The 26,041-nt window shown below is 52.6% G+C and overlaps 4 protein-coding genes across 4 annotated transcripts; 2 read left to right on the plus strand and 2 right to left on the minus strand.

Moving 5' to 3' along the window:
- Positions 1 to 46: 46 nt before the first annotated feature.
- Positions 47 to 4,387, plus strand: DCDC2B (doublecortin domain containing 2B). The gene is given in 11 exon segments (XM_024766752.1): positions 47 to 312; positions 1,234 to 1,285; positions 1,698 to 1,774; positions 2,016 to 2,147; positions 2,459 to 2,538; positions 2,541 to 2,595; positions 2,700 to 2,742; positions 3,385 to 3,484; positions 3,902 to 4,017; positions 4,293 to 4,338; positions 4,341 to 4,387. Coding segments are annotated over 11 exon segments (1,014 nt in total).
- A 313-nt stretch (positions 4,388 to 4,700) lies between these two features.
- TMEM234 (transmembrane protein 234) lies at positions 4,701 to 9,709 on the minus strand. Its single transcript, XM_024766753.1, has 5 exons — positions 9,660 to 9,709; positions 9,222 to 9,370; positions 8,351 to 8,417; positions 5,739 to 5,831; positions 4,701 to 5,459 (listed from the first exon to the last, which is right to left on the minus strand). Exons 1-5 carry the CDS (start codon positions 9,673 to 9,675, stop codon positions 5,365 to 5,367), a joined length of 420 nt encoding a protein of 139 aa, XP_024622521.1. The 5' UTR covers positions 9,676 to 9,709; the 3' UTR covers positions 4,701 to 5,364.
- A 2-nt stretch (positions 9,710 to 9,711) lies between these two features.
- EIF3I (eukaryotic translation initiation factor 3 subunit I) lies at positions 9,712 to 17,562 on the plus strand. Its single transcript, XM_024766751.1, has 11 exons — positions 9,712 to 9,797; positions 9,885 to 9,977; positions 11,261 to 11,348; positions 11,645 to 11,710; positions 12,853 to 13,002; positions 13,090 to 13,217; positions 15,586 to 15,696; positions 15,804 to 15,893; positions 16,210 to 16,283; positions 17,007 to 17,099; positions 17,229 to 17,562. The coding sequence occupies exons 1-11, from the start codon at positions 9,795 to 9,797 to the stop codon at positions 17,308 to 17,310; spliced, it is 978 nt and encodes a 325-aa protein (XP_024622519.1). The 5' UTR covers positions 9,712 to 9,794; the 3' UTR covers positions 17,311 to 17,562.
- On the minus strand, positions 16,548 to 23,982 carry LOC112414311 (myotubularin-related protein 9-like). The gene is given in 11 exon segments (XM_024766754.1): positions 16,548 to 16,747; positions 17,624 to 17,917; positions 17,999 to 18,150; positions 19,793 to 20,010; positions 20,092 to 20,233; positions 20,423 to 20,584; positions 21,891 to 22,117; positions 22,598 to 22,771; positions 22,887 to 23,012; positions 23,185 to 23,293; positions 23,476 to 23,982. Coding segments are annotated over 10 exon segments (1,626 nt in total). The 5' UTR covers positions 23,661 to 23,982; the 3' UTR covers positions 16,548 to 16,747; positions 17,624 to 17,786.
- Positions 23,983 to 26,041: the final 2,059 nt, after the last annotated feature.

Below are 26,041 nucleotides of genomic sequence, written 5' to 3' on the forward strand. Positions count from 1 at the left end.
CTTAGTTGCCTGGCAACAGCTCTGCGTCTCTAGCTGGGGACACGCTATGGCAGGTGGCAGTCCAGCAGCCAAGAGGGTAGTGGTGTACCGGAATGGGGACCCCTTCTCCCCAGGCCACCAGCTGGTGGTGACTCAACACTGCTTCCCCACCCTGGAGACCTTCCTCTGTGATGTGACATCGGCTGTGCAGGCCCCACTGGCCGTGCATGCTCTCTACACGCCTTGTCATGGCCACTCTGTCACCGACCTGGCAGACCTGCAGAACGAAGGACAGTATGTGGCTGCTGGCTTTGAACGATTCCGCAAGCTCCCGTGAGTGGGCTAGAGCTGGTCAAAGAGCCCGGGGAGAGGTAATAGCGATAGCAACAGCATGTGTTCAGTACTTCCTGTGTATCTCACGGAATACAGCAATCCTCTGAAGGGGGTGGTCTTATCCCCATTCTTTGGAAGGGGAAATCAAGATAGATAGTGAAATAACCTACCTAAGAGTACATAAATAACACGTGGAGCCACAGTTCAAGTCAAAGTCTTACACTGATGTTCATGCCCATCCAGCCAGGACCAACCAGTGGGAAGAACATTCTGCTGGTTGAGCCCCTTTTTCCAAAGGCTGTTCCTGATTGGGTCCTTACCACCACCATGACCATCACCACCACCACTAAGTACTCTAAATCCATCCATCACTTCCTCCCTGCTGTGTTTAGGCATCCCGTGCTCTCCATTAGGCTGGGATTATCCTTTACAGGGTGGGGCTATGCTTTTCAAGATGGGAGAATAAATAATTTGAGTGTCTGAGCTTCCAGCTCAGATCTGGCTTCCAGGTCCTCCTCTGCTCTCAGCTGAGGTTGCTGAGTTAAGGAGCCAGGAGTTGGGAGCCAGACAGGGCTCTGTCACTTCCATGTTGCTTAGGTGAGTCACTTAACTTGCCCTCGGTCTCATACAAAATGAGATGAAACCGCACACCTCACGAATGAGAAAATTTCTGAGATACAGGAGGATCTCGACCTTTCATCTTGTGGTTTGGGTCTGAGACCCCAGACTGGATGTCCAGCCTGATGCATAACCTAAGGCAGGTTCAGGTGTCAGCATCTGTTTCCAGACCGAGATGACTGAGACTATTCCAGTGGGAAGGAAGACTTGGTGAACTGGGCCCCAGCCCCTGACTCTGGCAGCTGCCGGGCTGTTGAGGACCCAGGCTCCCCAAGGTGACCAGTGACCTATCTGTCCTTTCAGCTCTTTACACCCTAGAGGGGAGGATCCAGGTGGGAAGAGCAGCAGACTACCAGTAAGTCCTGCGGCCGACCAGCCCCCAGCCCTCTGTTCTCCCATCCCCCTGGGGGCTGCCCCCACTTTGGTCTGGGAAGTCAGGAGCCCTGGAGCTCTGGAGCCTTCTCGGGTGCAGGATTTCAAGACACTGTTCCTTGTGCTGTTCCCAAACTTTTACTTTACTTTAGCTCCAGGCTATGGTCCTCAGAGGAAAGAGGAAGCCATAAAACAGACGGATGGGAGGGGGTTAAGAATGTGACCTAGGGGAGGTAGAAGTACCCTTCGGTGAAAGGCGTGACCAGTCCCATCCCTCCTTGCCCCCTCTTCTGCCCCAGTCTGGTTTCTTTCCCTCACCCTACCCACCTTGGACTGACCTATCCCTGACAAAAGGCCTCAACTCGCTCCTGATCTGGGGGCCTGACGGGTTTCAGGGCCCTCCTGTGATTCAGCAGCCATGTGATGGGGCCCTTGGACAGCGGCTACCTGCAGGTTCCCCCTGCTGTATCCAGTGAGTGCTCGTGTTGGGGAACAGGGGCAGAGATTTTTGCTTCAGGGAGACCAAGGGAAAGTGGGTGGATTTGTTCCAGGAGCCCCTGGCGACTGGGATATAAAAAGTCCAACATGCTTAATGGGTGAAAAACAATGCACTGGTTCTTGGACCATCTTCTGGCCGCTGTGCCATCCTTCTTCCTCTCACACGTAGGTAGTTCTGGGGACCCTTCCCCTTACCAGGCTGCTCTTTGTCCCAGTGTGTTCAGGAATGGGGACCTGTTAAGCCCCCCATTTAGCCTGAAGCTGTCCCAGGCTGCCAGCACGGACTGGGAAGCAGTGTTGAAACTCCTGCCTGAGAAGGTGAAATTACAGAACGGGGCTGTGCGCAAGTGAGTTTGGGGACTGTGGAGACCTGACTGTCCCCAAAGGGAGGCTCCCTACTGCTTTTCGCTGCCCTTGAGGATGAAAAGGCAAAAGGAAAGCATGTTTCCCCAAATGGGACTTCTTTCTGTGCCTCAGGGAGAGGCCCCTCCAGCCCAGCCCTCGGAGCCAGGGCAGAGCCTGGGTGACTGGCCCTGGTGCCCAGAGGGCCAGCAGCCAAAGGGCACCTTGAAATAGCTGTACCCTCCCCCTTGTAGTCTGCTGCATATGAAGACACATCTTGTTCACCGGCCCTTGTGTACTCACCTCTCTCTCCCAGACTCTGCACCCTGGATGGGCTCCCACTGTCAGCAAGGGAGGCTCTGGTGAGTGGCCATTACTAGGTGGCTGTCGGAGAGGATGGTTCAAGGCCCTCCCCTATCTGGTGCCTCGTCCCTCACTGCCCAGGGGCTGCTGGTATGTATGTGTGAGGTGGAAGGGTAGCAGGTTAGAGCAGAGGAAGCCACCCTGACTCCATGTCCTGCTCTGCCTCCTACAAGCCTTCTCTTTTTTCACTGCAGGCAACCCCCAGACCCAAAGTCCAGGCTCCACAGCAGGGGGTAGGTGAGGCAGGGGCTCATAGGGGGTGGGAAGGAAAAGGAGTGACTAGCCGAGTCCTCTCCCAGCTCAGCCTCTGACCTTATCTCACTGCATCCTCTCAATAATCTTGTGAAACAGAGATTATTATTCCCATTTTCCAGAGGAGAAGCTGAAGGTCAGAGGAGTGAAGTGCTTCGTTCAGGTTAACACAGTTATTGCCAGGGGCCAGACCAGAAACTGGTCCGAAGCCAGCTTATCTGGGCTCTGTGAAGACCTTCAGGACTCTGAGTCGCTGGACCTAATGCCAGGTTGGATGCTTGGAGACGGAATCAGCATATCTGGCACAACAGGGTCCAAAGATGATTATCAACTCCCCATCTTATCCCAAGCCTGAGCCCTCCCAAGAGATGAGCCAGTGAGCATCGGGTGGGGGGTAGGGGGATGCGGCCTGGTTTCACTGGGCATCTAGAATACCAGGCACCATCTGCCGTGTCCCTGGATAAGGCAGCCTGATGGAAGAGGGAGCAGGGAGGGAGGATGCAGGCTGTGAAGATGGATGGCATCTCCTCTTCCAAGCTCCCACCAGGAGCATTCAAACCTGGACTGAGAGTGGAGAAGGTAAGGCCAGCCTGCACCCACGGCTCAAGCCCAGTGTTCCCTCCGCAGGCCGATGGCCACAAGGCACAGGCAACCCAGTCCTCTCCAAAGGAAGCCAGGCAAATTGAGCCATCTGCTTTTTATGCCAGCCCCCAGCAAGCTTTTCAGCATGCTCTCTACTCTCTTGAGGGGACCCAAGAATCCAAGGCCTTCTCTGCCAGCCTCTAACAGTGACATAGGATTGTCCCTGCTATGCTGAGGGAGTTCCATGGGGGCAGAATGCCCAGGTTCAGAGCTGGTCCGGACTTCAGGACGACTGTCTCCTACTCCCCCGTGTGCACAGCCAGTCCCTTGCCTCTTCACAGGGACCTGGTTTATGAAAAGAAGCACATGGAAACTCAAAGCCATGACATTTCAGGGGTGGGATTTGGAAGGGGTGGGGGTGCGGCCAAAGGCCTGCCTCTGAGCTAACCTGCCATCCTCTGAGGTCCTGGGTGAGGGGGAGGGGAGGGGAGGGGAGGGGGCTGGTAGAGAGGGTCAAGGGAAAGAATGTGAGGGCTCCTCAGCCTAGGCATCGGCCTGTAACTTCCCACATCAGGAGTCAAGGGAGTGTATGGGGCTCCCCATGCAAGGACGGAGACAGCAGGGGCCCAGGGAGTAGCACATGATGAAGCCACCTGGACAGAGGCACCCCTGGATCAGGTGGGCTGGGGCCGGGGCCGGAAGCCGTATGTTGGGACAGGAGTTCTGAGCTGGAAACAGGCAGCTCTAGGTCCTGGAAACGATTCTTCTCCCTTGTGATTGTGAGCAAATCTCCTAACCTCTCAGAGCCCGAGTTCCTACCTTGTTGAATGAGAGGGCAGATGCTAATTTCTGGTCTCTTCCTTTCTTGGGGTGGGCAAACCCCAGGCTGAGGACTGGAGGCTGGATGTGGGGTGCTAATGGCTCCGTTCTGTGTGGCCTTCTGCCTCCTCCAGAGGGCAGCACAGGTAGTGGAAGAGGCCCTGCTCCTGGAAAGCTGGCCAGAGCTGGGGCAGCTCTCTCGGCCTTGGCCCCTGCTCTGCCATCTTGAGAGCCAGCAGCTGCAGCCAGGAACTGGGGACCGCCACTCTGCGGCCACCATTTATCCTCAGCCTCCAGCGGCCGGTTCTCGAGGAGCCAGGGCCTCCCCTGGGCTCACAGGGTGCGCTGCAGCCCCTCAGTCCCTCTTCTGCCCCTAAACCCACAGCCCAGCCTCCTTTCCGCTCCGAGCAGAGCAGCCCAGCCACAGAGGCCATTTCCTTATGAGGTTCTCTGGCCAGAGAGATGAGTAGCCAACGGAGCTTCAGGGAAAGAACACAAACTGGGGAGCGGGTCGTCCCAATAAAAGAATACTTACCAACCTCCATCTGTCTGCTACACATTTATTACAGACTTCCGCTCACCTGGCATTGCTCCATACGTTGGGGTCTGGCAGTACGGGGGCCCATAGATGTCGATCTGTTTGAGAGGGGCCGGCACCCACCTCACAGGAGGGACAGGCAAGGCTAACAGCGAACTCCTCTCCCCAACGTCTGCTGTTCTTATGCACCTTCCCCTCAGTTCCCTCCTCAGCCAGCCAAGGCTGAGCCCTGGAGCCCTCCTGTTTGCATTTCTGGCTCAAAGACTGTAGCTGGCTCTCTTCTTGCGGCTGGAGTTCTGGGGTCCACCAACCAGCTGCTGGGATAGTCTGGGTCAGGCACGGGAACAGTGGCAGGCCTGGGGCCTGGGGCCTGACATGACAGCAGGAAGTGTGCTGCTGGGACAGAAAGGTCGCTGAGGGTGAGGGTGCGTGTGAAGTCTCTTGTGCTAAATCCGAGCAGCAGGTGAACAGCACGTGGAAGTTACAAAACCCTTTCACTTTTGTTCTCTTGTTATGATCCATGAGGTAGCTATTATCCCAAGAGATGAGGAAGCTGAGGCTGGGGAGTGGAGGGGGGTGGGAGGGCTAAGTCCACATGCTCACTGCCTCTACCTCGTGGCCCAGGGGCGTCCTGGAGACAGCAGAGCCGGAGGGTGGCCTTGGTCCACTCAAGGCGTAGATGGTTGCCCCTGGGTCTTGGTCACTGAGCTTGTGATGCAGAGTGTAATTCCTGCCACGGTGAGCACCATGCCTGCGAATGCTCCTGGGATGATGGGCAGAAATTGAGAGGCTCTGAGACCAGCCATGTCAGTAGGAGCTGGTGCTGGGCTGAGGGAAGGGCTCAGACAGGGTCTGTCCCCAGACTACCCAGGGGAAGGAAACTCTGATGGCCACAAGGAAGCAGTGGAGCTGCAGAAGAAAGGGGCAGGATCGGGGAAGCTCCTCTCCTCACCGAGCCAAGGGAGATGGCTCTGGAAAAAACTAACCCAGGGGTGTCAAAGCCCAAGTAGTGGCTCCCCAAACTTGCAGTGACCAGACTTACGTTTTCCACCAATATCTTCTCCAAGGACCTTCCCAACAATCAGTGTAAAGATGATGGCCAGAGAGTTACTGATGGGCACAGCTAGGGTCAGATCTGAGTGATCAGAATGAAAAGAATCTCTGAGATGCAAAAAAAAAAAAAAGTCTTTCTAGGCACAAAACACTTTCATTACATCATCAAGACAGTCTTTTAAAAAGGGTATCTCATGACCCCATTTTCCAGATGAAGTCACAGCAAAGCTCAGGATTCCAACTCAGGTCTCCTGACTCTAAATTCAGTGCTCCCTCAGGATCCCAGCATGAAGACCTGAACTATAAGGTCTGGGACCACCTTGGTTTGCTGGTAAGGATGAGATCTTTGCACTCAAAGAGAACTTCTGAGATCTCAAGGACATCTGGACAGACAAGTACCCAAAACCCATAGGATGCAGTAGCTATTAACACCAAACACATTTATCAAGTATACATTACGTGCCGGGTGCTTTGTGCATACATCTCATTAATCTTCACAAAAACAGGAAGAGCATTAGCATCATCCGCATAGACAAAAGAATCAGAGGCTCAAAGACATCACATAAATTGAGGCAAATTGAGGATTTAAACCAAGGTCTGCCTGACTCCAAAGCCTGTGCCCTTATTGAATCTATTTAGATGGATAAGGACAAACCAAAACTGCAGGTGAAGCACATTTTGTTTCTGTTTCAGCTCAGACTTGGGCCTTAGGGAATTACAGAAGAGAAAAAATGTCAGCGGTAGGAAGCCAGGTACAGGACAGGTCCCACAAGGCTGGGCCTTAAGTAGAGGTCACCACAGTCCAGGGTCTGTTCCTTAGTTTTGAAGCCCCGAGGGACTGACTTGCAAGAAACAAACTTCAAGAAGACTAATGGAGTTAAGAACACTGTTAACTTAAAATTTATGACACTTAAATTTTGTACACCTATAGCTTTTTTTTTTTTTTTTTTTTTTTTACACCTATAGCTTTTTAAGAAGATAGATTTTACGTTAAGAGTTCTTACATACAAAAAAACAAAACAAAAAACGAAATCAGAAGCTGAGTTACTAGTTTACAAGACTCATAACTGCCAGGCAGACTGTGCATGTTGGCTTCTCAGCACACTCTTTCCCAGCCCTCCCGGGCCTCACCGGCTTCAGGTAGCGGAGGAGAGAACCGTGCAGCTCCTCAGCCCCTGCAAGGCCCCACCGAGGCTGGCATTAGCCATCCAAGAAACTGACACAACAGCTACCTACTCAGAGCTCCTTCCTTAAGCTTTCACACTTTACATCGAGTGCAGTGGCTGCTAAAGTCTGGTTTGCAACAGTAGATTGGGGAGGGAAGCAGCATGGTACAAGGGAAGAGCAAGGGCACTGGAGTGAGGCTGACCCAGGTTTCCCTATGTCACCTTGGTTAGGTCATTCAAACACTCTGAGCCTGTGCCCTACATGAACAACAGTGATAGCAGGATAACAACGTCACCTTACAACAGGGTTGTGAGATGAAATATGATAACGTGTGTATATCCTTGGCTGAAAGTATCCTTAATAAACAGAGACCACTGTTCTGATTATTAGAATGGGTGGGCGTTAAAGGATACAGAGTAGGTGGTGAGATAATAGGATCCTAAAATTCCAATTTGCTCAAAACTTGGTAAATGGCTAACTGCAGTCAGCTGACCAGAGGGCTCAGCATTCTGGGCAGCAGGGAGTGCCAGAGGCTTTCAAACTTTCCTTTAAATGAAGTCTTATGAGAAGCCCAAAATATAAGACAGATGAAAGCGGAGTGACTCTAGTTGAAGCTGATGTGGCAGGTCTGGAGGTCGGCCTATCCGCTCACCCTCCTATGGCCTCTGAGGGGTTTCCCAGGGCTACCTGGGACCCAAACTTCTGTCAAGTCTCTGGGGGGCCTAGGTGAGACTCCAGGAGAGGTGAAATTCTCATAGCAAAGTTCAAGAGCATAAACTTTAGTAATATGTGGCTTCAAGTCCTTCTGCACGGACATGCAGTGGGACTTAAGGAGAGATGCAGTAAGTTGCCCAAAGTTCTGTAACTTCATCTCCTAGGTGGAGACAATCATGCCTACTTCATAGGGTTGAGATGAGAATTTTTTTAAATGTGAAAACTAGAACAGTATCTGACGCAGTAGAGGGCAGTCAACAACAGTGGGGGAAAGGCAATTTATGTTTATTGAGCTCCTGGTACAGTGCGCACCAGGAATTCTGCCAAACGCTTTTCATACACTGAATTTAACGCTCTCAGTGTTATGAAGCCAGTTGTAAAATATCAAGGTTCAAATAAGGGACTTGCTCAAGGTTAGGCAGGTAGCAAGCAGTGGAAGCAAGAGTGTCAAAGCCAGCTCTTGGCACAGCAAAATGAACCTTCTTTCTTCCTCTGCCACTGCATGAGACTGCCAGGCTTCAAACCAACTCTCGTGCCTGGCAGCATACTCATAACCAGCCCACTGTGCCCTACTGCCCAGAGAAGAGGGCGCAACTCGGAAACCAGGGACAGGGGGCTCTCCCTCACTCATGGCAACAAGGTGTTTTAGACACCCTCCCCACAGTGACTCTCCGGGTGGCCTCCACCTCTAAGCATAGTAGTTCTAACCCAGAGACCTACCTGTTTTTGCCAAGGTGAGGTAGTAGAGAAGGGAGCCACACTGGTTGAGGGAAAAGGGCAGCAGGTACTGGAAACAGAGGAAAACTGCAGTCAGTGTGATTGCTTAACTGAGCAGTGCTGCCTTCTTTGAGCTTTGAGATATGCTTTTCCTCGGAGGGAGGGGTAGCTATAAGGGCCTAGGGCCTAAGCCCTCTGAAAAGAACCCTTCCAGGGCAGAGGGAACGTCACTGAGTGAATTCCATGCCTTTGCCCTGAATGCCCTCCCCCTCAGCCCTGCTGGTTCCTATCCTCCCCATTCTGCAAGTCCCTGAATGCCAGTGTTACTCTCTCCAAGAAGCCCTCCCCTGGTCCCCTAGCTCCAGCCTCCCTCCTGTGAACTCACGCAGCACTTATCTGTACCTCTCTCAAAGCCCTTAGCCCTAAGAGACGGTTGTGTCTATGTCTTGTCTTTCCCACTAGCCTAGACTGGCAGCGTTGGGCTCAGAGGTAGTTCTCCATATCCTGCCTCCCCAGGGCCAATTTGAGCCCTAAGCCCTCCCTCCGGAAAGGTCTGCTGGAGGGATCACCATAATAAAATATTAATAATAGCAGCTCAAAACATCATAGATTTGGGCCCTAATTATGTACTAGGCCCAATGCTAAGTGCTTTATGTGCCTCACCTCACTTAATACTCACAACTGCCCCATGAGATGGTTACATTATTCCCTCATCTTACAGATGAGGAAACTGAGGCTCAAGGCAGACAAGGAATTAATCCAAGAGCTTCTAGCGAGTAAGTGGTGGAATGCAGATTCTGACCCTGACCTGTTTGACTCCAGAGACCAAATTCTTAGCGGCTACGCCCGAGAAAGGGGTCATTCACCGACGCACCTCAGTATTCAAGAGGGTCTTCGTCTCCTGCAGCAACTGCCGGGCCCAGGTCCGCTCATGAACCTGCTGCAGGTGCGAGGAGGCCCGCTTCAGCAGCGGCTGTGTGCCACCCCACAGAGCGGCCACCAGCACCAGAGCCAGCACCTGCCCTGGATGGAGATGCGAGTGACACTCCCTCCCCCGCCGCGCCGCCCCACGGCACGGCCCCAGCCCTCCTCCGGCCTCCCATCCCCAGCCCGCCGCCCCTACAGCCCTTCTTTGCTCTCCAACGCCCCGGGTGTGATTGGCGGGTAGGACAGACCCCGGGAGGCCGGGGAGGTGGATCCAGGAGCCCAGGTTCGGGGTTGCAGCAGTGGTCGGGGTTAGGTGATGGAGGTGGAGTAGGAATGAATTCCGGGTGGGAGTCTGGAAGCCTGGGGAGGGGCGGGGCCCGCCTACCCAGGGTCGCCGCCATGGCAACGCCGCTCCTCTCCACTTCCGGGAACGAAGGGGCGGAGACCCGTAATCCGGAAGTGGTGCCAAAGCCTCTTCCGGTTCTGCTCGCGTTGCGTTTTTCCTCGCGTCACCGCCGGCATGGTGGGTTCCCCTGAGTTAGAGTTGTTGCCCTGGGGGTCCGGGCCGGGGCCGATTCTGGGCGCTGACACTCCCGTCCTGTCCCCACAGAAGCCGATCCTGCTGCAGGGCCATGAGCGGTCCATTACGCAGATTAAGTACAACCGCGAGGGAGACCTCCTCTTCACGGTGGCCAAGGACCCGGTGAGCGTCGGCCGGAGGGCGAGCCGACGGGACAGTGCGGAGGGGGCCCGGGAGGGGGCGAGTTCATTCTGCCGGGGCGAAGGGTGGATAGGCCAGTTTTGCCGTGAGAGAGAACCCAAAGAGCGCCCCATTCTGAGAAGTAGGGAGAGACCATCCCGGGATTAGGAGGGCGAGAACATTAAACCTGGAGAGGTGGGAAAGGACTCAGTTGTTGGTAGAAGGAAGGACTAGCCGGGGAGAAGAAAAGCAAGGGACCTTGTGGAAGGGGAAGGGGGACGAGGGTCAGCTTGCTCAGGGAGCGGAGAGGAGACCATTCTGGGGAAGAACAAAACTGTTCTACAAGGATAGGGGAACAGACCACCTGAAGGAAGGGAAAGTTGATCCTTGGGTGGCGAGGGACACAGAGGCCTTAATGAAGATGTCCCTGGTATCATTTCAGTCAGCCCTTTCCTGCCGCTCACTGACTGCAGACAGCCCCTCACAGTACTGTCTTTTGAGGCACCTCCATATGGAGGAAGTTAACTCGAGTGCCTGAAAGTGAGGGCTCTGAAACCAAACAGACCTGATTTGAATCCTGAGTGCTGCGTTCACTAGCAGTGTGACTTTGAGCATGTCGTTTAATCTTTATAAACTTAAAAGTGTCCCTTCTTACAAAATATGGGTAGTAATAGTGCTTCTTTCTGGGGTTGTCTTTAAGATTAATGAGATTATTCAAGTAAGGAGCTTAGTGTGTGTGAGTGCCTAATTAATGTTAGTCACTTATATTTTAAATTCCTTAGACAGTATTTTATTGGAGCTACCCTTTGAAGAAGGCATTACTGTCCTGACCATTTTACAGATGGGAAAACTGAAGTTCAGAGGGGAGAAGCACTTAATTTTGAGATAATACAGTGAGATAGTAGCAGAGCAGGGATGGGAACCCAGGCTTCCCTACTACCAACTGCTCCCATTTGGACAGAACACCAAAGCTAATGTTTTGCTAGGCTCGCACCTGACTTGACCTTTTATTTTTCTGAGGGTTTAGGGGTCTGGGAAAGGGCCGGTATAGTGGCAAATGGAGACTTTTTGCAAGCCTCCTGACTCCCTTGCTGCTTACCTGTGGGAAGGAGGAGAATCCAGGAGTTGGTCTTTTTACCAGCAACCTGCTGTTTCCCAAGAGATGAGCAGGAGAGGGCAGAATCTGGCCTAGGTAGAGGCTGCTGGGGGCTCCTGGGGCAAAATAGGAGGCCGTTGCTCTGCCTGAGATGCCTATCACCCTGTCATATTGTCATTGACACCTCCAGATTGTCAATGTATGGTACTCTGTGAACGGTGAGAGGCTGGGCACCTATATGGGCCATACCGGAGCTGTGTGGTGTGTGGACGCTGACTGTATCCTTGTCTTTGCTGAGTCTGTGCTCCCAGGGTCTGCCAGCAATGGAGAGGCTGCTGACTTGGAGTTGGGAGTTTGGGTTGCTCTTGTGGGTCTAGAGAATGATGCTGCCTGCCTCCTTGGTCTGTTCATTGGTTGGGGGAGCATTTAGGACAAGTTCCAGTTCTGGATGAGGAGGTTAGGATGAGAGAAGCAGGAAGGTTCTCTGGTGCTGAACAGGGAGGTGATTCAGTTGGCCTTCCAGGAGGACAAGGGCTCAGGTGAACTCTGTCATGCTTCTTAACACCCTCTTCAGGGGACACCAAGCATGTCCTCACCGGCTCAGCTGACAACAGCTGTCGTCTCTGGGACTGTGAAACAGGTAAGCCTGAATCCTTCACTTTTACAGCAAACAGTGAGGACCTACAGATTCTGGGTAAATAGAGATAAATCCAGAGATGGTTCTTAGTCTAGGGAAAAAGAGACAGACAAGAAAATAAAGAAGACAGAGGAGAAAAGAGGCATACGGTGAGACATAAGCCATGTTAGAGGAAGCAAAGAGCACTGTGGAAGGCTGGAGGTGGGCAACTGAATGCCTGGAATGGGGGTGGGAACAGCCTGGGAAGGTTTCCCAAAGTAAATGTCATATGAGCTGGGGCTTGAAGGATGAGAAAGAGGTCATCGCTCTGGAACATGCAGGAATGAAAGCAGGGCAAGTATCATATCCAAGCCATCTGATCTGGCGGGAGTTCCTGCTTCTTGGGGGATGAAATAGACAGCAGTGGGGAAGCTGAGGCAGGCAAGGGCCAGAACAGGCCTTGAATGCAAACTCGGGAGCGTGGCTTTGTTCTGTAGGATTTGGCATGCCGTGGAGGTCCCTGAGCAGGGAAGAGCGTGTTTAGCAAGCCCAGATAGCAGTGGGGAGCATTGGAGGAACAGACAGAAGACAGGGGAGCCTATTAAGCTGCTCCATTTAGTAAATGTTTACTGGTAATCCAGATCTCCCAGGTCTTTGCTGGGCACTGGGGACACACAGAGAAATTAGAGCAGGACTTTGCAGTGGAAGAGTGCATTCTGAGGCAGAGACAGATAGAATGCAGTCCACTGTGAGTGCCACAGTGGCAGGTGTCTGAGGAGGGACTGTGGGGAGAAGTTAAAAGACTTGAGCCAAAGCACAGCAGTGATGGAAGAAGTGGGGGAGGGCACTAGAGTCAGTAGTGCAGGAGAAACAGTGCAACGTGACGATAGGCAAGTGTATTTTTTTGTTTTGCTTTTAAAAAATATTTATTTGGTTGCACCAGCTCCTTAGTTGCAGGACGTGGGCTCCTTAGTTGTGGCATACGAACTCTTAGTTGCAGCATGCATGTGGGATCTAGTTCCCTGACCAGGGATAGAACCCCGGCTCCCTGCATTGGGAGTGCGGAGTCTTATCCACTGTGCCACGAGGGAAATCCCAATAGGCAAGTGTAGAGAGAGTCCTCCCTGCAGTGGGCAAGGGCTAGCCCACACTCTGCCTATCTCCAGGGAAGCAGCTGGCCCTACTCAAGACCAATTCAGCAGTCCGGACCTGTGGCTTTGACTTCGGGGGCAACATCATCATGTTCTCCACGGACAAGCAGATGGGCTACCAGTGCTTCGTGAGCTTCTTCGACCTGCGGGATCCGAGCCAGATTGGTGAGCCGGTGCTGGGGCTCAGGACTAGAGTTGAGGTGAAGGGCTCGACTCCAGAGCCCAGGGCCTGACATCTGCTGCCCCACACAGACAACAACGAGCCCTACATGAAGATCCCGTGCAACGACTCCAAGATCACCAGTGCTGTTTGGGGACCTCTTGGCGAGTGCATCATTGCAGGCCATGAGGGCGGAGAGCTCAACCAGTATAGCGCCAAGGTAAGGGGGTGGGTGAGGCCTAAGCCCATCAGAATGATTCTCTATGAGAGGCAGGATAAGCCCAGTGGTTAAGAGGGCTGGATTCACATACAGATTTCACCCCTTTCTCATTATGTGATCTTGGGCGTATTACATAACTTCATGGAGCCTATTATCTGTAAGGTGTTTCAAGGATCAGATGACATCAGGTGTTTGAAAAACTTGTCATAGAATACTCAGGATATGTTACTAATGATCACAGTTAAGCATTCTTCTGCCACTACTGAGTGCCAGGCCCCATCCTAGCCTCTGAGGACAAAGAAGTGAATCAGACATGGGCCCTGCCCCGGGGGAGACAGACTGGCAAACAGCTAGCACGTGGGTCAGATTGTGAGTTTTGCCACCACAGAGGTCTCAGCCAAGTACAGAAAGTGCCCTCTGTCACAGAGGAGGTGGCATGTACATTAATCTGTGAAGAATAAATGGAGCTTCAAGCCGGAAGAGAGGAACCAGGACTAGATAGTTTGTGGGTCAGGAGACAAAGGAGTTGTAATTTTCCCTTAGGCAGGAGGTAATCTTCAAATGGTTATGGATGATCAGGTTTTCTCTTTAGAAAGCTCGCAGGCTAGTTTGGAGAATGGACATAAACTAGGCAGTAGTCATGGGGATGTGGACTACCTGACAGTCAGGAGACGTTCAGAGGTGACTGATGAGATGGACCCACAAGAGCAAAGGGTAAAGTCCAGGCTGTCTCGAATTTCAGATGTGGGTGCCTGGGTTTCTGAAGAATACTGGACTATAATACCATAAAGGTTAGTCAGTCACTCAACAAGCACTGACTGTGGTCCACTAAAGTACCAGGCCTACCTGCAGGAAGGGAATGGGAACCAAGGGCAAAGACATAAATAATGCTTGATGATAGCAAACAGTGAGCTGATCTGTGCCCCCAGGTAGGCCTGACTGCAAAGCTGGTACTTGTTCCCTGAAATGTAAGAGCCAGATACGTCCCTACCATCTGTCCAAATTAATGGAGGAGACAGAAATACACTCTTCCCTCAGAATAGGTGAAAGTAACTCAGGAAAGGAAATGACAGTTTTCTGAGGGTCTCTGTTTGAGGCCTAATGCTTGAGGCCTTTTAATCATCCAACAAATGTTTACAGAGCACAGGCCAGGTGCCTGTCATTCACTGGACCTCCAGGGAATTACCCCTGGGGGCTTTTTTTTTTTTTTTAAATTATTTATTTATTTATTTTTGGCTGCATCGGGTCTTCGTTGCTGTGCATGGGCTTTCTCTACCTGTGGTGAGTGGGGGCTACTCTTCGTTGTGGTGCGCGGGCTTCTCATTGCGGTGGCTCCTCTTTGTTGTGGAGCACGGGCTGTAGGCGCTTGGGCTTCATTAGTTGTGGCACGTGGGCTCATTAGTTGTGGCTCGCAGGCTCTAGGGCACAGGCTCGGTAGTTGTGGCGCACAAGCTTGGTTGCTCCAAGGCATGTGGGATCTTCCTGGACTAGGGCTCGAACCGTGTCCCCTGCATTGGCCGGCAGTTTCTTAACCACTGGGCCACCAGGGAAGTCCGCCCTCAGGGCTTTTAATAATCTTGTTTTCTAGATAGAGAAATTGAGGCACAGAGAAGTTTTGTTTGTTTGTTTTTGGCCACGCTGCTTGGCTTGCAGGATCTTAGTTCCCTGCCCAGGGATTGAACCCGGGCCCTTGGCAGTGAAAGCGCAGAATCCAAGTACTTTTAAGGGCAGACTCTAAAACTCTGTACTACATAGTCTAGCAGGTTCTTTTAGTGGGAAGGGAAATCAGGAGATGAGACGGCCTTTTGAAAAGACCTAAGAAAAGGATGGACGAGCAGTGGTCCTTGTGAACTGTGACCAAGACCCTACGAGGGAAGGAGATGCGAGTGGATTCTGCCTCTGACTGGCTTTAGGATCTCCAGTCACATCACCTCTCTGAAGCTTAGTTTATTCCTTTTAAAATTTCTGTTAAAATACGTACGTCATAGGATCGTTGTGAGGACTAAAGGAAATAGGTGTCGCTAAGTGCTTAGCACAATGCTTGGCAAATAGTAGCCATTCAATAAATATTTGTTGGAAGGATTAAACGGAAACTTCTCTACTGTTACATGATGATTAATTAATAGGTCTGTAGATTTGTCACCATAAGTGTGTGTTTTCCTAGGTAAACTAGCAGTGTTTACAAAACCTGCACACTTGGGCCAGGTTGGGCTTGGGAGTGGGAGTAAATGTTGATTCAGGGGACACTGAGGCAGCCCCAGCCCAGACCCCTTCCCTTCATGGAACAAGAAACAGTCCAGAACCCTGGCTGAGCAGTGGGGTAGTGAGGATCAGGTTGGTCAGAGCCTCACTCTTCTTTCTTTTGCAGTCTGGGGAGGTATTGGTGACTATTAAGGAGCACTCCCGGCAGATCAATGACATCCAGTTATCCAGGGACATGACCATGTTTGTCACTGCATCCAAGGACAACACAGCCAAGGTGAGCCTGGGCAAGGGGTCTGGTGGGGCTGATCCCACCCTCCAGCCTGGCTCTCGACTTCCCCCCAAGAAAGCTCCTTTTACAGATTTCTCCCCTGCCTTCTCTAGCTCTTTGACTCCACAACCCTTGAACACCAGAAGACTTTCCGGACAGAACGTCCCGTCAACTCAGCTGCCCTCTCTCCCAACTATGACCATGTAAGGGACCCCACCAGAGCTTCTTGCTAAAGCCTCAGAATGTTTCCAGGATCTAGTTTGTCTAGCAATTAAGAAAAGATCTCTGGGGGAAAATGGTGTCAGGCAGAGAGGAGATTCTCAGAGCAGCAACAAGGCTGAATGATTGGGAAGCCCCAGGGGACAGGGTAGGAGGTGGCTGAAGGATGTTTGTTCCTTACCCTTAATATATTCCTAATCTGATGTGGGAGATAATTAAAGGCTTATGGGGTGGGGGGAAAAAACAGAAAATGGATTTGCCTGCCCTTTGGGCCTGTCTAGAGTTTCTTCTTCCCTTCAGGTGGTGCTGGGCGGTGGTCAGGAAGCAATGGATGTAACCACCACTTCCACCAGGATTGGCAAGTTCGAGGCCAGGTAAAGGGGGAAGGAGCTCTTCCAAACTGAAACTTCATGAAATGTCTTTCATGATGGACACAAACCATAAAACTAAAGAGACTGCCCTTAATTCATTGGCTGCTAGGAAGTGCAGCCAGATTTGTGGCCCTCCTGTGACAAGTGTATAATACAGCAGTTAAGAGCATGAACTCTTGGGCTCGCTCTGAAGCTCTACACATCACTGTAGTTCTCTGTGCCCAATTACCCTTGACTGTATAATGAAGACAATGATAATATACTTACCTCATAAAACTGTGCAGATTAAATAAATGACTTGGGCTTCCCTGGTGGCGTGGTTGAGAGTCCGCCTGCTGATGCAGGGGACACGGGTTCGTGCCCCGGTGCGGGAAGATTCTACATGCCGCGCGGAGCGCTGCTGAGACTGTGCCTCCGGAGCCTGTGCTCCGCGGCGGGAGAGGCCACGACAGTGAGAGGCCCGCGTACTGCAAAAAAAAATAATAATAAAATAAAATAAATGACTTAATAGTTGTTAAGCTCTTAGAGCACTGCCCAGCACATAGTAAGGAAGACATTTGGGTCCAATCTTCCCCCAACTTTGTCTTGTTCTGTTCACATTCATTTCCCCTTTTCCCAGTTTCCCCACTTTACAGTTTGTGTTTGGGGAGTGGTACCTCTTGACATGTTTTGGAAGGAGATGGAAAATGAATGAACTGTCACTTCCCACCCCGCTCTCTCCTCCAGGTTCTTCCACTTGGCCTTTGAAGAAGAGTTTGGAAGAATCAAGGGTCACTTTGGACCTATCAACAGTGTTGCCTTCCATCCTGATGGCAAGAGGTAGGGCCCAGTGAAGGGAGCTGAGCTCAGCCCTGGTCTGCCTGCCTCTGCCCCTTTCCCATGCCCTGCCCGCTAGGCCTGCCTCCCCCAGGGCAGGCCTCTGACCGGGCCCTGCCTGTCTCTTTCCAGCTACAGCAGTGGCGGAGAAGATGGTTATGTCCGCATCCACTACTTCGACCCACAGTACTTTGAATTTGAGTTTGAGGCTTAAGAAGCCGGATCTCTGGGAATTCCCTGGCTATCCAGTGATTAGGACTCCGAGCTTCCACTGCACACACACACCACAGCACACCACACACACACACACACACACACACACACACACGCCGGATCTCCACTGCACACACACCACAGCACACCACACACACACGCCGGATCTCCATATGGGCCAGGTTCACAGAAGGCTTTGGACTCTGAGAAATAAATTAGTTTGGAAATAAATGGTTTCTGGTCAGAAATTTCATCAGTTTCAACACTTTCCCTTCTCAGTGATGCCCCAGCAAGCTCATACCAATCATGGATACCTTTATTATTTGGACCTTCTCCCTACACTTTGGACACTTCAAATCTGGAACTTCAGTATTATGGGCTAGGCTGGGTTGCAGGCACCGTCATTCAAGGTCCAAAGGTGCTGAGGGGCCTGGAGAAGTTTCAGGAACATCTCAACCACCATCCAAGGACCAGTACTTAGGGTTGGGGCTCAGAGGCTGAATCTGTTGGCTGAGAGCCTTCTGTCTTCTGATCTGTTGCTATTTGCCACACCTTCTCCCATGCTACCTCTGAAGGCTCAGGTGGATGGGTCCAGCACAGAAACAGGCCTGAGGAAGAGGAGGAGGACAGGTAAGGAAGCTGAGCAGAGGGGAGAACTCCCCCAGGGAGGAGGAGGGAGAGGGGGTCACCTTGCCACAGTCGCAGGCTCTGGGGCTCCACAGAGGGCCAGATGGCCAAGGGATTGGGGACGTAGAGTGGGTTCCGGAGTTTTCGTTGCTCTTTTGGCTGATTGAGCCCAGACCACAAGGAGTGTGTTCGAGTTCTCACTTCACACAGGCATCTGGAGGGAGTGAGAGAGTGAGCTTCCAGACTCAGCTCTGCCCTCTGGGACTCCAGGTGAGGGCACTGGTTAGTAGGGTGACAGCTCCCCCAGGGCAGTGATACCCTCTCCCACAGATGACAGTAGCCAGTCAGATCCTGAACTGGGCACTACAATAAAGCAGGAATAAGACAAAGTCCTAGTTCTTAAGGAGTTCTGCTTAGCTTTGCTTTGAAAGGATCAGGGAAGGCTAATTAAGAGTGCGCCATTTGAGCTGGGTCTATCAGCAACAGTTCACCAGGTGTGCAAAAACATGGAAATACTTAGGGGGAACTGCAGGAGCAAAAGCAAGAAAGTGGGAAAGGGCCCAAGGTGAATATTGATAGGTCTAGACTGATGAGTTAAAAAAAAAAGGATGAAAGTGGAGATAATAAGAGCAGTGAGGAAGCTGTTCCAGTGGTCCACTTGGAAAGGAAAGTCTGGATTAGGGTAGTAGGAGGGGCCTTGGACAGGAAAGGACTAAGCTAAGAAATTCTTAGTAGAGGGACTTCCCTGGTGGCGCAATGGTTAGGACTCCGTGCTCTCAATGCAAGGGGCCCAGGTTCGATCCCTGGTCAGGGAACTAGATCCCACATACATGCCACAACTAAGGAGCCGGCGAGCCGCAACTAAGACCTGGTGCAACCAAATATTAAAAAAAATAAATTCTTAGAAGAAAAGGTAAATGTGAAGGATGGGGGAGAGGGAGGTAAAAATGTTTCTAACCTGGATGATAAGCAGTTAGTAAAGACAACATGGTGGAGAGGAGGCCACTGGGCAACAAAAGGTAACTAAATATGAGCAGTGAACCCTCCCTCCCATCATCTCAGTCTGATGAGAGAAAGATGGCTAATGGGAGCTCATTGGCTGCATATGCAACAAGCCAACCAAATAATAAAAATGACTACCACTCGTGTGCCCACTGTGTGCCAGGCACTGTGCTAAGCACTTTCCACACTTTAACTCAGCCAGTCCTCACACATGCCCCCACCCCACCTCTAGGCTATTGTGACTATTATGATTCTTTGCTTGCTACTGATGAAACAGATTCAGGGTTGCTTTTGATCACCCAGCAGGTGAGCGGTGAAGCCAGAATTTGAGCCCAAACAATTTGACTCAGCATTCAACCTCTACTCTATTGCTTCACTAGAATCAACCCTGCAAAGTGGTAGAGAGCCCCAGAAATGACTTTGGCAGCAACTTTCCCCTTCAGTCTTTGTTTTTAAGCTAGGAGTGCACTTGTTCTTGGCTATGGACAGAGTGGGGGGTAGGTCTGAAGGATTGGCCATGGACCCATTTATTTCGGGCTTTGCAGAAGTTAGGGGTAAGTGTGAGCTCTGGAGGTAGGAGAGGAGAGGATGCTCCGAGTTTTTCTAAGAGAGAAACTCGTTTGAAAGGGAAAGATGTCTTTTTTTTTTTTGGCTGCACCTTGCAGCTTGCGGGATCTTAGTTCCCCAACCAGGGATCGAACCGGGCCCCAGCAGTGAAAGCACCAAGTCCTAACCACGGTCCCCCAGCAAATTCCTGAAGATGTCTTCTAAGAAAGTAGGCTGCCAATGCAGCAGGTACCCACCCCTGTCCTGTGCCTGCCCTCTGACCCACCTTGACACTCCCTTAGCTCAACTCCTTTTCACTGTTGCAGAGGAAGGTGCCGAAAGGGGAGGCATAGGAGTGATCAAACAGCGCCAACAGTATCCCCTCCCCAAACTCCAGCGACAGCGGGAACTGGCGGCCCAGCTGCCACACGCAGTCCAGGAAGAGGAGAAAGATGGGTGCCTCGTGCTTGGGGCGGGTGTGGGAGAAGGCCGAATGAGCACAGCGCAGCTGGAAGCGGTGGCCGGCCTAGGGAGGGGGCAGAGCGATGGGCACAAGGAAGTACAGATTCTGGATGGAGGGTTAGGGCTGGGCTGGGCAGCCACTTACCTGGATCCACTCTCGCTCTATCAGTTCCTGGAATCCAGCCATGGTTCGGCTCAAGGGGTCTAGGATGAGTTGGGCCAGTGAAGTCACTAGCAGGGTGCTGTCCGTGCCTTCGGCCCCATGCACCAGGATGCAGGCCCCTTCCCTGTGGGCCCAGGGCTTATCAACAGTGGCCTGTCCTTCCCTGCTTGGGGTAGCCAGGCCAGGAATAGAAAGGACCCATTTGAAACCTGTATTTGCTTACTGAGATGTGGTTTTGTGCCCAGACATTGAGAGCCCTGCCCACCCTGCCCTCTTCTCTTTCTTGTAGGGCGGGGTGGGGGGCGGGGCTTACCACTCCATGCCCTGGGCTGCTAGGCAGGCTGTGCTTAGTGCCTCCTTCACATGTGACAGCCAGCGGCAGCCATCTAGTCGACTAAGCCAGCGGTCCATGCTCTGCTCCGGGTCCCCACAGGCTTCCATCAGGCGCACGAAGCTCTCCTGTAGGGGCTACCCCCTGCACAAGTGGGAGTCTGGTCATCCCTTCTCCAGCCCAAGCTCTGGTGAGCATAGCCTAGGAACAAATGCTCCAGACCAGTGAGGGAGACATAGAGCCCTCAGAGGAGCCCCTCTGACAAGAGGGACACAGGGCCCCTTGGAGAGCCCACCTAATCTGATGGAAATGTTTCCCCAAACTTGAGGAGACCCAAGACCCTTTGGGGAGACCTAGTCTGTTGGGGAAGCATAGCAATGCCTGGGGAGGGGTCACATAGCCCCTGGAGAAACAGAATGCCCTGGGAAACCCCAATTTGATGAAGGTGTCACAGTACCCTAGTCTGATGGGAGCAACACAGTACCCCCTGGGGAGAACCAGTCTAACAAGAGAAACACGATACTCCTGAGATTCTGGTATCTGCTCCTACTTCCCAGGACCTGTTATGCTCTAGATCACCAGTAACCTCCTGCCAGAAAGTCTAATTGAGACTGTTTCAGGCTTGTTTAAAAGCCTTCAGTGGCTCCCCACTGCCTTTAGGATAAGCTCTGAGCTCATAATCATGGCATTCAAGACCTTTGCTCTGGCCCATCACCCCTTTAGCCTCTCTACCTCCATCTCTCCCTGCCTCCACCTCACACTCCTCACTCCCACCTCACCGAAGTGCTTGCAGTTCCAAAACAGAACAAATGACTAGGCTCGCTGCTCCTGCACACCTGCAGTGCCTTCACCTGTTCTCAGGGAAGCTTTCTTAGGATGACCTATTCTAACAGAGGGGCGCCTCTTCTGTGCTGCTACTTATCACACTGAATTCTAATTGCCCATTTACTGCTGATCTTCCAACCATGTCTGGGCTGGCCACCATCTCAGCCTCTGTGCTGGGTCAATGTTGGCCGAATCAATGAATAAACAGAGTTTTATATTCTGGATAGGGGAGCAGTCCAATCTCAAAGCACAAAAGTCCCTCAGGACCTTCTCTTGGTTCTACCAGCACCTGGAGACAGAGGGAGCAGATAACAACTGTGCGGGTACAGCCCTCAAGGGCAGGGCTGAGACCAGTGCAGTGTGTGTGTGTGTGTGTGTGTATGGTGAGGTTGTTCCTGGAAGAGAAATTTCAGTTCAATGTAAAGAAGTGCTTTTTCTACCCAGGCAGAGTTGGGGTGCCTAGAGAGGAATGAGCTCTGTCAGTGGGGACATGCCCACCTGGCAGGATGGCTACCAGGAAAGACCTAACAGTCCTGGAAGTTCCTACAAGACAGCCCTCCCCCTGCCCCCATCCATGAAGAGTCCTGCACGAAAGAACCTAGGAGAGGATGGGAAGGCCCCTTACCTCTCCAGGGGCCGGTGCAGCAGTTTCCAGCCCGGGTAGGCGGCCTTGGCCTCGGTGCCGCCGCCAGTCATGAGGGCCTGTTTGGCGGCCTGGGCCGAGCGCGTGTCCACGATGAAGCCCCGGGCCCCCGGGCGAGCCTCCGCCAGCACAGCTCGCAGCAGCTCCTCGTCCTCAGCGCAACGCCGCTTCTGGGGCCCGGTCAGGGGCTGGCTGGAACGTAGGAGCACCTGCGGACGGGGACTCAGCTCGGAAACTGTACCCACCAGGCCCCGGTTCAGGGACTTCGCTCAGGGGATCCCTAGGCCGGGTTTACACACTGGAGCGGGTCTAGAGCTGTATGGGGCGTGGGGTGGGGGGGTAGCCCAGGAGCCCTGGGAGCGTCGGACCGGGTCTGAGTGGGTTGTGGCCAGAGGGGGAAGGAACCCGCTGGGTAGAACGTGGGCGGGTCATGGGTTGACAAAAGAGGGACAAGGCTTCAGTGGGCCCAGACCAGCCGGAGGTGGGGCCAGAGATTGGCGAGACTCGGAAACCAGGGAGAGGGGCGGGGTCAGAATCAATTAAGGCAGGGTTGAGCTGAGTGGGCGGGGCCAGAATAGGGCTGGAGCCCGGGCCGAAGCCGGGCAACCAACAGGTCGGCCAGTGTAGAGAAGAGCCAAGAGGGACGCAGAGGGTCCTAGCGGCGGGCTCTGGGGAGGGGTGGGGCTCACGGTTCCGCTGGGAGCGTGGTAGTAGCTGAACACAGGGAAGCAGCCTCCCTGGCGGAAGCGGGCGCTGCGCGCCAGAGCATCGTCGTCCACGGCGCGAGGCACGATTACCGCGCGGGGGTAACTGGGGCACAAGCTGAAGTCCTCGTTCGTCTCGCTCAGCCGCCACGCTCTGGTCTGCGGCACAGGGAGGGGCGAAGACCAGGTCTAGGGCACACAGTGAGTGCCCTGTCCCCGCGCCCCTTCCAGACCCGGCTCTCCCACATCCCCAGGCCCCCACGACTGCGCAGACCTCGCGAGCTATTCGCTTGTAGTAGCGTTCGGGTGGGTGGAAGTGCCAGGCTTCGCCCAATCTCAAGCCCTTGGGACGGTAGAAGAACGGAAAGGAGGTGATGACCGATTCCAGGGAGGACAGCGCCTGGGGAACGAAGGCAAGGGATCTGGGAAAGGTCGGAATCCAGCCCTCCGCTCCGCAGCTCCCGCCTCTCCACGCACTCCAGAACACCCTGCATCCGCGATAACACTGGATGCTGAGTCCCCTTGTTACGGGATAGGGTAGCTTAAGTGCCCCTGGTGCAACCCTGGCGTACCTCAATGGAGCGGGCGATGTCCAGCGTTGCTTCCACGCCCTCTATGTCCAGCTGCAGCACTCGCAGGTCCTTACAGCGCAGCGTGATGGTGCCGGCGTCACCCGCGAACCTGGGAATGGATAAAACTTAGGCTTAATGTCCCCTGACCTCTACCAGAGGGGAGGAGAAAGGAGTTTCTTAGGATTGTACGTTATGCAGGGGGGGCACCAGCTCCAACTGCGCTTGCCCTTCCCCCTCTCCCTGCGGAGCCATGCGTTCCCAGACTACGGGGATGTCCCCGCCACGTCTCACCGCTTCTCGATGGAGTCGACACTACGCAACAGCAGCAGCCACAGGTCTGGAGTCGCCTGGGGTCCTGGCGACAGCAGCAGGTGGTGGCCGGTGACGCAAAGCGTGCCGCGCAGCGGGGGCATCTCCGGGCCCCGCAGGAGCTCGGCTTGGGCCTGGCCCGTACGGATCAGCTCCGAGAACTCCATTCCTCCAGCGGTGGGCCTGGGACCCGGCAGAAGGACAGACTCTAGGAGCGTCAGGCGGGGAGAGCGCGGGCTCCGAAACGGACAGGAACTGGCTGGGCAGCTGGCGACGCCGGCAGGACAGCTGTTAGTTAAGGAGGCTCCTTGGAGAAAGGAATCGCACAGTTTCACAGGAATTTCCCCCTCCTATTTCCAGCACTTCTTAGTGAAGACCCCGGGGTTAGAACCTGTTAAGGAAACCTCAATTTCACCATCTGTGAAATGGGGAGAATATTCTTGTTTAAGCCCTTTACCTCCTGCCTGGGCCGCAGGAGGCACTCACATTTTTGGTTTTTTTAACTGTGGGGTGCTGGCACTCTCACCGATTAAAAAAAAATAAAGAAAAATACCGTCTCTTCTCCTGTACCCTGGTGGAAGGGGTGGAAAGGGTGGGTGTGAAACTGGGGACTGTCTGCATCCTCCCCTACATCGGAGGCTGGGTGGGGGAAATCCCTTGGTCCACCTTAAATGCAAGCAGCTGTGTAGCAGGCACCCCTCCCCCACCACACCTGGAAGTCCCTGCCTGAGGGCACCCTCTATGGGGGCCACTTCTGGTATAGTTCTGCCCTGAGGAGCTCCATCCCTCATCACTCCATCCTTTGCCCAAACATGAATTGCCTGTACACTGAGCTGGGCCCTACACTGGGTGTTGGGACCCAAGAATGGCTGAGGAAAGTTCTGTTCACAGGGTTTTCAGTCTGGCAAGAGACACACTTACGCTGGTAAATTACTAGAGTTTAAGTCTATTTGCTGGAGGACCCATCCATCCAAGTACTCTTTTATTTCTTAAACACTGATGACTATACTGTGTTAAGTGCTGATTACTAAGAAAAATAAGATGTATTCCCGCCTTTAAAGAGCCTTCTGGTCTACTAGGTTCCAGGCTTCTGTGTGTGTGCAAAAGCCTTCCATCAAATAATGGAATCATAGGTGCCCCCCCATAATATAACATAAAGTTGGAACTGCTCTATGAAAGGAACCAGACATAAAAGAGTATAAATTATAATATTCCAGTCCAGCAGCATCAGCTGGGATGGAAATCCGTTAGAAATGCAAATTATTGGGCCCTACCCCAAACATACTGAATCTGAAGCTTTGGGAATGGGGCAATCTATTTTAACAAGTTTCCCAGATGATTCTGATCCATGCTAAAGATTGAAAACCGGGACTTCCCTGGTGGAGCAGTGGTTAAGAATCCGCCAGACAACACAGGGGACACGGGTTCGAGCCCTGGTCCGGGAAGATCCCACATGCCGTGGAGCAACTAAGCCCATGCACCACAACTACTGAGCCTGCGCTCTAGGGCCCTCAAGCCACACCTACTGAGCCCATGTGCCACAACTACTGAAGCCCATGCACCTAGAGCCCATGCTCTGCAACAGAGAAGCCACCGCAATGGGAAGCCTGCGCACCGCAATGAAGAGTAGCCCTGGCTCACCGCACTAGAGAAAGCCCACGTGCAGCAACAAAGACCCAATGCAGCCAAAAATAAATTAAAAAAAAAAAAAAAAAGATTGAGAACGACTAGAAAGTATACAAAAAGGCAAAACTAATCTATGCTGTCAAATTAGGGTAGTATTACTGAAACCAAGTCCCCCTAAAACCAAGATTCCTTACTGAGTTTATGATTAATCTCTCTATCCAAAACTTTACTCTCTTTTATGTTCCCTCTGACTTCAATCCTGTGCTAAATGAACACTAATCAACCAGAGTCAGGGACTTCCCTGGTGGTCCAGTGGTTAAGCCTCTGTGCTCCCAGGCTTCCCTGGTGGCGCAGTGGTTAAGAATCTGCCTGCCAATTCAGGGGACACAGGTTCGAGCCCTGGTCTGGGAAGATCCCACATGCTGCAGAGCAACTAAGCCTGTGCGCCACAACTGCTGAGCCTGCGCTCTAGAGCCCGCGTGCCACAACTACTGAAGCCCGCGTGCCTAGTGCCCGTGCTCCGCAACAAAGAGAAGTCACTGCAATGAGAAGCCTGCACACCGCAACAACTAGAGAAATCCCGTGCGCGCAGCAATGAAGACCCAACACAGCCAAAAATAAACTAAATAGAATAATAAAAAAAAGACTCCACACTTCCACTGTAGGAAGCATGGGTTCCATCACTGGTAGGGAACTAAAATCCCACGTGCCTTGTGGCATGGCCAAAAAAACAAAAACAAACACAGAGTCAGAAGTCTAAAATTGCTGCTGTCAATAACATCATTAGTGTACTGAAACTGCTATTCTAGATATCATCATTAACATACAAATTCAAGTTGTTTCTCTAAGACAAGATGAGGTAACAGCTCATCCGCCCCTAGCTGTGGACCACCTGGCCAGATAATCATAAACCAGAGACATT

This window comes from Neophocaena asiaeorientalis, unplaced genomic scaffold (assembly GCF_003031525.2).
Source record: "Neophocaena asiaeorientalis asiaeorientalis breed wild unplaced genomic scaffold, Neophocaena_asiaeorientalis_V1.1 scaffold79, whole genome shotgun sequence".
In the NCBI taxonomy this organism is placed as follows: Eukaryota; Metazoa; Chordata; class Mammalia; order Artiodactyla; family Phocoenidae; genus Neophocaena; species Neophocaena asiaeorientalis.

Excerpts from the sequence above, each read along its gene's own strand:
- TMEM234 (XM_024766753.1), bottom strand. Across the intron at positions 5,832-8,350 it reads CCTCACCTTGGCAAAAACAG|ATCTGACCCTAGCTGTGCCC; the intron begins GTAGGTCTCTGG and ends CTGATCACTCAG. Across the intron at positions 5,460-5,738 it reads AGAAGATATTGGTGGAAAAC|GAGCATTCGCAGGCATGGTG; the intron begins GTAAGTCTGGTC and ends CCATCATCCCAG.
- EIF3I (XM_024766751.1), top strand. Across the intron at positions 13,218-15,585 it reads TCAACCAGTATAGCGCCAAG|TCTGGGGAGGTATTGGTGAC; the intron begins GTAAGGGGGTGG and ends TTTCTTTTGCAG. Across the intron at positions 16,284-17,006 it reads ATTGGCAAGTTCGAGGCCAG|GTTCTTCCACTTGGCCTTTG; the intron begins GTAAAGGGGGAA and ends TCTCTCCTCCAG.